At 37.2% G+C, this 12,578-nt stretch overlaps 1 protein-coding gene across 2 annotated transcripts; it reads left to right on the top strand.

Annotated features, from left to right (window-relative positions):
- The first annotated feature begins 3,680 nt into the window (after positions 1-3,680).
- On the top strand, positions 3,681-11,304 carry LOC105047332 (uncharacterized). 2 transcript variants are annotated; one of them, XM_019851320.3, is made up of 8 exons: positions 3,724-3,922; positions 6,284-6,478; positions 6,839-6,905; positions 7,005-7,066; positions 7,158-7,247; positions 7,329-7,450; positions 9,345-9,399; positions 10,847-11,304. In XM_019851320.3, the coding sequence occupies exons 3-8, from the start codon at positions 6,839-6,841 to the stop codon at positions 11,048-11,050; spliced, it is 600 nt and encodes a 199-aa protein (XP_019706879.1). In that variant the 5' UTR covers positions 3,724-3,922; positions 6,284-6,478; the 3' UTR covers positions 11,051-11,304. The 2 variants fall into 2 exon arrangements, with proteins under 2 accessions (XP_010924522.1, XP_019706879.1); XM_010926220.4 differs by lacking the exon at positions 6,284-6,478 and having other exon boundaries at positions 3,681-3,922.
- The last annotated feature ends 1,274 nt before the right edge of the window (positions 11,305-12,578 follow it).

The raw sequence follows: 12,578 nt of genomic DNA, 5'->3' as shown, positions 1-12,578 counted from the left end.
TAGATCTGTTGAAGTCTTGCAAAGTTAACTAGAAAGAAAAAGAAAAAAAAAAGAAAAGCAAAAAATAGTCTAAGGAGCATATTTTATGTCAGTGAAAACAAGAGTATAAGGTTTGTTTGGCTTAAATTATGTGTTGGTGAAACATGATTGTTCCAAATTTTTTATGTCATTGCCTTTCAAAAAAATGGAGACGGATGACATCAAGTCGAAACATCACCACAATTCAGTAGCATGGCGTTGATGTGTTTCGAGTGTTTAGTAGAAATGAGGCTCAAAGTGACAAATTAGAAGACCATTTTGTGGAAGGAGGAAGACGATGCAAAGATAGAGTTACCTTAGAAAGTTCTCTGCCTTCAATAAAAGCAGTCTGCTGTTTTCATGGAGTTCTCTTAGGGGGAAGTTGCTTTTCTCGAAAATTTATGAATGTAGGATTCTCAAGTTTTTCTAGGAGACTTCAAAAAAGTGGTTTCAAGGCCTCTATGAGTTTCTCTATTAAATATGATCATTTATTGTAGACAAGGAGTTATTTATTTGGAACATAATGCGGATGGCATGACAATATGATATGAGATTGTACCAGCAGAAAGAGAAAATATAAGAAGAATAATGGCACAAGTTGAAAAGGAGTTTAAAAAGCAGTCCTGCATGTGCTATCTGCATAAGAATTAAGACTTCATGTGTATTTCGGATTTCCTACAGTGGAGACACATTGGTTTTGTTTGGAACCTGCAGCACTTTCTTGTTGGTTGTAGACATAAAATGGATTTGGAAATTGGATGTATGCTGTATTTAAATGTATTGAGACATTTTATGGAAGAAAGATGTGGTGTATCAACATTTAACGGAAACATGTTTTTTTTTTTTTTCCTCATAGTTGGACTTTTTAAGTGGACTAAGAATCAGCATTCTTTTTGAGGACTAAGAATTTTGTCTATGGAGGTGGGCCTTTTTGCTTTAGGCATCAAAAAACTTGCAGTGAAGGCATTTTATGTTGTTTGGGCTTCATTTTTGGTATTTAATCATATGCTGGTCAGTTTTTTATCTGTAAGTTAGCATGCATCCATTTTTTTTGGTTTTCTTACATGTCTGTAGGTTCTCTGGTGTCTTATCGTAGTTATGCTATATTCAAGACTCAGCAGCCTGGGACTGAAAACAGAGTTCAGTTTTTGGTTCTGTGGACCCAGCAGCTTAAATTTTGGGCAAATAAGTGAATTTCAGCTGAGCAAGGATATGAACCATTTCTAAATATTGTTTCCTGCAGTTAATGCTTCTGGGCCTTTCATTTCAGTACACAAGACAGAATTCTGATTCATAAAAAGTGGGTCAAGGGCAGCTTTTTGAAACAACTTATGAGGGCAGTCAGTCTGGCAATAATATTGATGAGATGATAACACCTGGGATGATAATAAATTATGATGAAATATCTTTTGCCAACGACCCTTTCATTTGATGGTGGTCAAGGCATGTTTTCTTCCAGAGAAAGATTATTCATCTTTGTATTCTTGCGTGTGTTGGATCTTCTATTATTATTTTTCTGCTTTCTTGACAAAAATCTTTTGGTTTTCTATATCTGCTTATATAACTTGGGGGGATATCCCAACAATTTTTAATCAAATGCATTGTGTGATTACTGTTTCAATGCATGCTGTTTATATTTGAACATCAATTTTGAGTTTTGTGTATGACTTCATTTCATTTCATCGCAGGAACATAATTCATGGAAGCGATGGACCTGAAACAGCCAAAGATGAAATTGCCCTGTGGTTTGAACCGACCGAGCTAGTTTCCTATACTAGCAACGCCGAGAAGTGGCTCTATGGAGTCAACTAACCAGTTTCTTGCTTCTCTGTATTTTCCTGCTGCTTCTGAGCCAGAAGAGGTTGTCATACTTGCAATAAAAATTTTCCATTGGTCGGCCAGCAAAATCCACCTGCTGGGAAGTACTCGTCATTAATAAATTGTATCCTGAGATGGGGTTGTGGTCCATTATCAGGACGCTTCCTGCAGGTTGTTAGGGTATGTAACTTTGGCAATAATAAGCTGCACCATTAACATTCATATAATCCTTTGTTATATTTCATCATTTACTTGGTGAGTTTCTGTTCTATATCTTGAATTAGAACATTGACACCTTACTGCATAGGCCGTGAGCTCGATGACAGTATTTATGTGTATATGTATGCGTGCATAACTGCTACCTGACTAAAACTTCGTGTGGCATAACACTAGATTATGGCAGAGATCTAATTCACAGTGGCGAGCTATTTTATAGCCAATGGCTGCATATTTTCTAACATCTAATCGCTAAGATTTCTGTGTTTTATCCCTGTCTTGAGAAAAGGATCAAGAGTTGTTGAAAATTTGTGCTCTCATGGTTTATAAATTTGAGGTAGGTGGTTTCTGAAAATCTTGTGCATAGTTTGAACTAATTCCTAGACAACTAGTAATTCCTATTTAAATCAAAGAACATATGATATGCTTGACTCTTCATGTTCGGATCTTCGTCACTTCTTTTTTTCTTATATTATTTTTGAGGTCATTTTCCATTTGAATTCATGTGGTTCATCTATGTGGCATCCATGCAGAGTTTAACAATAGGGCATGCTTTATGGTGAGGTTTTGCTACGTTGCATGAATATTATATTTTAATATACTAAGAGTATGATCCGGGACCGTTGCGTGTAGTTTTGGAAAATTAGTTTTCAATATTTATTATATTACTATAAATTTAATCTTATAACATCGTTGGTATTATTTAATATCGTTATAGTATTATTATAACATTCTAATAGTATTTTTTAATATTGCGATAGTATTCAAAATATTAACATTATAATATAAGATATCACTACATAATATATTTTACTTATATTGTGTTCATTAAATAATATAATATATGTTATATTATAATATTTTAATGTTACTTTTATTTATGAGGAATTAGAATGGGTGGAACTAGAAGGTTGTCCATAATTTGGGTCAGGATGGAACGCAAGTCTATAGCACCAACATCTAGTAACTTTACCAAGGTAGCTGGGACCCTCCTGACCTAACTTTATTTGATATAATAATAATTTGGGCCATATTAGAATGAAGATCTATAGATTAAGCATGGATCTCGAGTCAAGATCCAATCTCCAATTAAATCAATAATGTATTTCAATAATTTGGAGCAATCTTGGCAGACTCAAACGGTCTCATTTAAAGCCATCAAATATTTGTTCAATTGTCCAGGTCTAGCCCATTAACTTAGACCAGATCCAAAACTGGACCCATCAAAAAATAAGTTAGATTCTAGCCTAGAACTAAATATAAATTTGATCTTATCTTTGGTCCAAGTCCAGCGGATGAAGACCCACCCGTTCATCTGCCGTAGCCTGCAACCGCGAACTCAAAAGCCACCCCAGCCTACCGTCTACCGCCGGTGACGTGGGAACTAGCCCAAAAGTATGATGATAAATACAACTCCATTTTGAAAAGATGCACCCCCTTTTCTCATTTGCTTATCATCTTAAAAAGTAACGAAGGGGCGAAGGGCGGTGCGCCTGTTTAAAAGGGAAACGAATATTATGTGGATCTCAAATTATATGAAATTCTTATCAATAATGACTAAAGTCGGTGAAGCATAGGTTTTACGCATCGTAGGTCCGCCGACTTCCCGGCCAACGATAAATGGTTGGACTTGACGGTGGTCCACGACTATCGAGCCAATAGAGGGAGAGGGCGTGCGAGCGTGGCTTCTTGTAGAAACCCTAATTCGTGTTCGAGGAGCTACGAAAATTTCGATCCCCGTCCCTTCCCTTCCCTTCCCTTCGAAGGCTTGGAAGCCCTAATTCTGTGAGGAGCTGCGAGGAATTTTCCAGTTTTTCTTTTGGAAACCCTAGCTCGTCGAGCGAGGAGTTCTCTTTTTCCTGCGGATCCGGTGAGTTTTGCCGTTCCATCGATCTAACCCTTTTTCTACCTTTTTTTTTTTTGCGTCTTCTTGGGATTAAAGTGAAGATATTCTTGTGCGACTTTGTCTGTCTTTATGTTGTATTGTTATCATATATTCTTTTTCTTGTGGATCCGGTCAGTTTTGTTGTTCTATCGATCCATCCCTCTTCTGTTTTTTTTTTCCCCCTTTTTTTTTTTTTGCGTGTTTCTTGCTTAATCTGAAGATATTCTTCTTCGACTCTGTCTTTCTGTATCTTGTATCATTATTACATACAAGCTTGTTTCTTGGAGGAATTATCCGGAAACCCCACGTTTTATGACTTTCTCCTCTATGTCGGTTTTCTTTTTGATTATTAAGTGATAGAAAATGTAGATTGATTAAAATCTCTGAGATTTTGTTTCTTGAGCATAGTTATGTGAAGAACTTAAAGTTGGTAGGGCTGATTGATGGGGCCCTATGGGATTGCTGTTGTAGGGTTTCATATTTTAACCTCCTCAGAGCATGGGATGGTTTCTTGTTTCGATTCTTCGATCTATTTGTTCTATTGGTTTGATGAAGGGATAAGTTTCGGTATTAATTTGTTTTCAAGATCATGGGGCAAGATTGATTCTGTTTTACCTTTTCTAGAATATGCATCGATTTAATGTTTATTGTTAAGTGTCATGGAGAATTAATGGGAATGATTTGAATGGATGGTGCTGAAAAAACTTGGCAGATTTGATCATTGTTGGGATTCTGGCAAATATTATCGTTTCGAGTGGGGAAAGAAAAATTCAAACTAATTAGTGATCGCTTTCAGTAAAAAGAGTGTGATTCAATGCTGAGATTCAGTGTGTTTTGACTCGTTTGTATGTGTGTCTATCTTGTTATTGGTCAAAGATTGGTGTTATACTCCATGCTCCTCGGAAGAGAGAAAGTTCCAGAGATGTTTGAACATTGCTTAAAATGAATTACCCTGGCAGTCTTGTCGCCCATATTTGTTGGTAAAAGTCCTGGATGATTATTATGATGATGAACCCTATATTCTTTTGAGTCGAGTGTGAATAGTGTTGTTATATGTTCTCAAAACCTTTTGATTTCCCAACAATAGTGCTGCAGTGCTTGGGTTGATGTGATCTGTGAAGGAAAGTGTTCTTGGTTTACTAATTGCAGTAAAGAATATGTCTTTTCACTTATTAATGATTATCGGAAAAGCATGTCTGATATCATCAGATAACTATCTAGCAACATTTAAGCAAGACTGGAATAATGTCAATTAAGACATATCTTATCATGTAAAATATGTCATTCTTTTAATAGGCATAAGTGTCTTCATTAGCAATATAAATATGATGCTTGCAAGCTGTGAATGTGAATGTTTGGATATATACATGATTATATTCTGGTGAACTATGCTCGGTGTAGGTAAAGATTGAGTGAATATTTTGTACTAACTGGATTTGCGTTATTAAGAGCATAAGGGGAAGTATGAAAGGATATTGTGTCATGTAGTTCTTAAGAATTCCTTATTTAGAAATTAAACGAGCCATTACACTTAAGTGGTTATTCTTATAATTTTTTTCTTTTTATTAAGGTTCTAAATATTTATTTATGAGTACTCTGGGGAAAAAAAGACCACTCCAATAGAATCTTGTTGGCATGCATGAGGTAAAATCTTATGGACCAGGACTATCCAATGGAAACTTGTTTCTTTGTGAAAAAACATTCATCAAATACTATCTCTTTTTTTTTTTTTCTATTAAACTTTTTTTCGAATCATCACTTGCATTGTATCTCCTATTGTAAATTTTGCTGGGGGATGGGATCAGGATGTCCATTAGATAATTCTTTTTGATTCTTGAAAGATAAGGTCATCAGTCAGTAACAACTAATTGGCATCATCTGCAGGTGCCACTTTCTTACCATTATTGTATGTAATCGTAAATACACCTCTGTATCTGCAAGACTAATAGATAAAGGAGGGAGGTGTCGGGCGCAGGGGCATGGGTTTTCAGTGTCCTTTTTGTGGTGAATACAAAGAAATCATCTTTGCTTCTCCAACCCCACACCTTGCTTTCAGGAAAAAAAATAGAAAATAGAGAAAGATGTTAATATGAGAGAAACCTCACCATAGATGGCATAAAGCACTCACCTAATCAATAGAAGATTCCTGTGATCAATCTTTGTGGAGAAATTCCATCATGGTCTATCTTTATGTCATCACAGCTGCCAATTTGTTTTTTTTCTTCTCATTAGCCATTCTTGATTCCCGTTACTCTCCCCAACTTGTGATAGAACACTTGGTCAAATGAATAAAAATCCAAAAACATGAGATCTGATCATGTGACCATCATGCGGTCATTGAGACAGGCTCAAAGGGGAGAGAGAGCTAGGAGATGGGGACATGAAGAAAGTTTGCCCAAGTACACCAATCCCAGCTCGGCGATCTGATTTTCTAAGGCGAGCAGGGTAAGGTGTCTGCAGAAGGAAGAGGTCTAGGAGACAGATGTGAGGAAGGGGGCTCTGCATACTGGTGAACTCATTATCCTTTTGGGGCTAAGCAGAGTAAGTTGTCTGTGTAAAGAAAGTAGTGCTTACTACTTTCTACTCTTGTATGCAGGCATACAAATTGTCCTTGAACACATAATTCTATCTCCTTTTCTTGATTGTTTTGTTCAGTAATATCACATGGCTGATACATCTTTATACATGTTGCATTAAATGACTTATATTTTGTTTAGTATGTATCAACTCTGTTGTCTCACAACAAAAAATTGATGATGCACGATGTGCTTTCCATGCCTCTTCATGGTCACTCTTATGAGACTGCTTGTGATTGAAACTGATGCCTTTTGCTTCTAATGCGTTGTGCCATTTGATTTTATTAGTACTGCTTCTTATTGTTCTTTTATTTATAATTTCCAGATGGCAGCTAAGCCACTAACAACTGAAGCAATTGCTCTTACTGAGAAGAAAATGGACATGACTTTAGGTATGCTTGTCACTATCAACCATCTTGCATGAAATTGCCCAAGCATTATGACAGGCATAAAGCTGTCTTTGTAATTCAATGCCTTTATGCTGGTTGTAGATGATATCATAAAAATGTCAAAGAAAAACACATCTAAAGGGAAAAGACCTCCGAGACAGCCAGTGAGTGATTTGTTTTTTTTGAAGGATTCTATTTGCGCAGAAGCTCCTCTTTTTCATGAAAGCAGTGCAGCTAAAACTTTTGTGTATGTAGATCAAAAGCCGAGGCTTCCAGAATGGCAATGCTTCCCAGGGTAAAACTAAGGCTCAGCGATTCATGGATTCTAGGTCATCAATTAGACAGGTAAATTACTATAAAACATGTTCCTGTCTCAAGTTTTTATTTTCCTGTAAAACACTAATTTTTTTTTTCATGTCTTTTTAGGGTGTGCTTGCACAGAGAAGGTCAAATTTTCGTGGGAATGAGTTTCCTGTAACAACAGAGGTTGCTAGGAGGGCTGCTGCCATGCCAATTCGTAACAGGGGGGTTAACTGGAACAGGCCAAGGTACTAATGTTTTATACTCTTTCTGTAGGCTTCTTTTAACTTTTTTTTTTTTTCTCTTTTCTTCGTTATTCTTTTCTCAACCCTTCTATCTACCTGTATTCTACAGGTAAACCACGGTTTTTTTCTGTACATTTTGGGAAGCCTTCCTCATGCATGCAATTGAATTATTACGGTTGTTAGTGGGCCATGGAGGTGCTAGATGGTTCAAATATAGACGAGATGGCTAGTTTTTTTACGGATTTCACTTCTCAGCATACAAGATGAGATGTCTCATCTCCATTCTGTTGTTGATCTTAGACCTGGGAAATGGCACTTACTCAGAATGCTTGCACTGCTTCATTTTGGACATATTTCATATATATGTTGGGGGGCGTATATGCAGTTTGAGCAATGCCTGAATAATTTTGGTTGAGTAACTGCTTTAGTTTAATGATTAAGAGCTGTATCTGGTTCACATACAGGCAATGCTGGTTAAAATTATTTGCACACTTGATGTTTCGCTATTGAATCGTAGAGGATGAATTGGAATTTTTCAAAATCATCCTTGTCTGCACCTGGGAGTTTAATATTTCATCTATGATGCTGCCGAATAATAGATTTTTGGTATAAGGTTTCATCTACTGACTTCGAAGGAAGCACTTGGATCTTAACAGTTGAAGTATGAATTTTGTTGCATAAGTCTTTTTTTTGCATTTTCTGAAGGGAAGGTATGGTGTCTATGACATGCTTCTGTTACATCTACTTATCTCGGATTCTCAGATCTCTTACTGTTCTTTAAAGATTTGCTACCGTCAGATATAATCAGTTTCTTCATGTAGACCTCCATGATGGTACACATTCTGCATACATGAGTTCTGCAACATTAGTTGTTTATTCAAGGATTTGGACTTCAGGACTTTTGTCGTACATGAGTTTAATTTGTCTCTCTGAAACACATGACTTGTCTATCTGAAACTCATGAGCTTAATTTATAGCATCCTCAGAGCTGTAGGAGTTGATATTGGAAGTTCTCCAATATTATACTTGAGTCACTCCTTAAAAGTTTCTAGAGGAGAGTGGATCTGCTGTCACTCCACAGACACGTGAATCCTTATAATGTGTCAATTTTGCCCCTTGTATCTTGAGCAACCTACTGGGTTAAATGGTGGTAGATAAACATGAAAGTGACTTGTTATTCTGAGTCACACCTCTAGTTAAACCCCTACTTGTTTAAAAACTTGAAGATCATTGAATAGAGGACAATGGAGATTTCGGGTACAATATTTAGATCGGCAGGTGTATTGCCACTGCAGGTGCACCTGAAGTGCTGGCAGTTTCAATTCAGACGTGGTCTCTCTATTATGCAAAGTAATTTCCAAATTGTTTGTAGGAGTTCATCTGTCTTTCGTCTTTCTGAAGCCCTTTGGTTGCTGGGTTAGTACTACCATCTCAATGAAATGTGATTTGGAAGAACTCTAATATGAGTTCAAAGAACTTTGGCAATGAATGACGGTGGACTTAGTCACTGATGTTATGGCATTGTTAGCACACTTCTATCTGGCTGCCAATATGTTAGAACGTTGGACTACCAGGGAACACATTCTCCATACATCTATATTTCCGAATAATGACAAACTGCCGATTATGGATGTAAGTGAGTCTGGCCATGGGAGTGAAGGCAGAGTTACAGTTTCTGGGCCGTTATATCTGGTTTATTTAGTCTCTTTCTTATCATAACTTGCTTTTAAAAGATGATGGTAAGCAAACTTCAAACTTTGTGGAGGATGATGGTTCCGTATAGGCATGAGAAAGATATGCTTTTATTTTCATCCACACTCTTGCAAGTCTTTTGTAAACAGTGATGTTGAGTTTAATGTTATTGTTTCTTATTGCTAACAATTGCTTGTTGAATCAGAGTTGCAGTTGCATCAGTACAAAGGAGGTCTGCTGCTGATAGCTTTGGTGGAAAGGTAATCCTAAATTTCCAGTTACCTCGAAAATGAAATGGGCAATGGATATCCTGGTCCACTTTTGATATCTGATCTATATTTAGTAATGTGTGTCATATGGTATGCATGATCACTTTTCACTAACAAGTCATTTCTTGTCAAATATAGTAGTTAACATAAGATCAGACATTGTGCATGTCTCATCCTTCTATTTTATAGTAACATTAATATTATAATAGTTGTGAGAGAAGTTTTTGAGTTTTGTTCAAATTTGTGGCCTAAAATGACTAATTTTGGTGGTTTTGGTTAGTTTTGGCTGAAAATGACTGAACTAGCCATGGCGTCTTTGTGAAAGTTTTATTTTTGGTTTTTTCTATTTAATTATGTTGTGATATATCTTTATTTATGTACCCTTTGCCCTTTTGAAAGAGCCTTGTTGTAGTGTAGTACTTTATAAAGAGTAAATACTAATTCGAACAACTCAATATAAGATGCTGCCATTAATAGTAATGGTGCCTTTTTTACATCATATAAATGGAACATTCTGAACTACATTTACTTGGTGAAATAGTCACTCATCAAAAAATATGAGAAAATAATGCTCAAATTCAATATAAAGATTTGAATGAACTACGCATTGACAAGCTTTGCAGTTGCTAGATGAAGTGAACTTTCAAACAATTGAAGTGTAATATTATATATATATATATATATAATATATATATATATATATATATATTATATTTGAGGGAATAAGAATTGAAATGTAATATATATATATATGTGTGTGCATGCGTGCATGCGTGTTGTGTCTTGCAGTACAAGATACCAACATACTTGGTAAATTTTACTTAAAACTAAGCATATAAGGTATATATTGCAACATACTCAAGCATTAAATAAAACTTGTTCTTGGTTTTTTTTTTTTAATTTTTCCTTTTTCATTGATTTCTATTATTGAAGTCTTGAAAGTTGAAGCTAATCATACCCACTAGAACCAAAACTTCCGTAGCTCAACCAAAAGGTCCAAAACTGAAAATGTAACCAAGTTTTCCAACTTTGGTTGTAAGATATGTTTTGTAATTGTTCAAGATTTTCTTTCTGAACTATGGCTTGTAAAGTGATTTAATTAATCTGATAGTAAGATGGTCCTTTGTTTTCAACGATTCTTGAAAGCTGCAAATCGATTCAAATTTTCAAGGACGGGACTTATTTTTCCTCTACAAATACTAGGCTTGCTGTAGAATGCAAGTTTCATGCTGGTGTTGTTGTGGGTGAATGACATTCTTATTCGATTTTCCAACTTGTTTGTGCAAAATTTAATCATTATAGATGGTGGGGATAGTTTTATAGCTTTTCAATTTCAGTTCTCTTTGCTGTTTTGATTCCATCCATGGGTGTGGTTTAAATGGAAGCTGGAGTATGTCTTTACCTGATGCTCCATAGATTCTGTTGACAATATATGCAGGATAAGGTGGTTTCCAAGCAGAGGCCACAGACCTTGGATGCACTGTTTGCAAATATGAAGGAGCAGAGGATGAAGGCGACGTCCCAGCAGACAAACAATCGTAATGGCCGTCAGACTGCACCAATGTTTCGTGCCCAGTGGCGGGGCAGAGGTGGAGCTGCACCTCGTGGTGCTACCCGCCGGTTTGGAAACTATGTTAAGTAATTGAATTGGTGTTCCCTCATGTATGTTCATCATCTCATCAATATCCATCTTGTGCTGCAAAGTGATGCTTCGACCATGTTCTCTTTGAAATGGCCCTGTTGGTTGCACAGAAGATGTGGAAAGGACAGCACTACTGCTGCACTGTCACTTTATTTACCCCTGGATTTGCATCTTTTGCAACTTTAACTGGTTGTGTGCTATGATGTAGTCAGTTTTTTTCCTTTTAGTGCAAATGGTTGACGAGATTGCCTTAAGTATCTGAATGAACCTTGACTGCAGTTTATAATTAGTTGTTTCCAGGATTCTCTTCTACTCCTTGGTATTGACGGATCAGAATGATTGTTTCCCGTTGATCCCCTTCAGCTTCTGTAATATTTTCCAGGCGCCAGGTGGTAATGGTAACAACGCTTGGGGAGCTGCTGCGTCAGCTGGCAGTATAATGTTTGGTTACCTGGGTTTAATGCTGGTATTGGGTTGGAATGAAGCTTCTTGGAGGAAGCTCTGATGGATCAGTGATGAGGAAATTAATATCCGCGGTGTTTGGAGCTATTTAGGGTCTCCAGCTTCTGTTTTCAAACAGAAGGGGGATGTTCATGCTCGCATGCTTGCCAGCGTAGGGAAGCAGCAGATAAAGCTTGTATGATTGGGATGATAATGCTGGTAGCTGCACCATGTAAGCTAATAGTGATATTACCTGTGCCCACCTCGATTGACATCTTTGCTACTTTCAGAACCTGGTGGAATATAGTGTTGATTTGGAACTTGGAGGTGGTGCGGTATGATAATTTGTGCTCTTTAGTTGCATCGGATGGACAGGTTGTGCTTCTCGTTTCTAATTCCGAGCAGAGGAATCATGGTTAAGTGGTGCTAGTTTTTCACTGGTGTTCGATCGCTTGTATGGTTTGTTTTCGCTGAGCATTTCTGGTTGAGTTATTTTCAGTTGTTGCTGGCTATCTTCGTTCTCTCTCTCCTGGTTATATAAACAAGGGTACTGGGAAAATTTTGAACTTATTTGAGTGGGTTTTCCATATTTACCACGAGTATAAAAGAACGCTATTCGTTTATTGGTCCTTTCTGGAGAGCATATTTGTTCATTGTCGAGAGCATATATGTTCTTCATTTTGCACCGTGTGGGTGTGTGGTTTACTTGAACAAGAGCAGGCAGGACCATTATCACAAAACCTGCACGAGGACTTGGATATAAGTAGGGCTGAGGTGAGCAAGAGGAGCAGGCGAAACCTTCTTTGAGCGAGCTCGGCCAGGACAAAGTGTCTGCGCTGTAATCAGAGAAGAAGTGGGTGATTGCTTGTCTCCAACAAAAACTCGGCCACGAACAAGCATGAAATGAAATGGTGGCGGCCGTTGCTCCAGCCTCTGCGCGGTACTAGAGACGATCCGAGCTATCATTCCGAGATAGCAGAACCAACCAACCACCTAACATATTTGGTCACAGCAGGCAGTCTCTGATTCATCTTACAGCAGGAGGTAGCACCGATCTCACAGTTTAGTGTCACATCCCTCCAACGAA

The sequence above is a fragment of the Elaeis guineensis genome, chromosome 6, assembly GCF_000442705.2.
Source record: "Elaeis guineensis isolate ETL-2024a chromosome 6, EG11, whole genome shotgun sequence".
Lineage (NCBI taxonomy): Eukaryota > Viridiplantae > Streptophyta > Magnoliopsida > Arecales > Arecaceae > Elaeis > Elaeis guineensis.
This window is presented reverse-complemented; position numbering and strand designations above follow the sequence as displayed.

Excerpts from the sequence above, each read along its gene's own strand:
- LOC105047332 (XM_010926220.4), top strand. The coding sequence starts at position 6,839 with ATGGCAGCTAAGCCACTAACAACTGAAGCAATTGCTCTTACTGAGAAG. Across the intron at positions 6,906-7,004 it reads GAAAATGGACATGACTTTAG|ATGATATCATAAAAATGTCA; the intron begins GTATGCTTGTCA and ends TGCTGGTTGTAG. Across the intron at positions 7,451-9,344 it reads GTTAACTGGAACAGGCCAAG|AGTTGCAGTTGCATCAGTAC; the intron begins GTACTAATGTTT and ends TTGTTGAATCAG.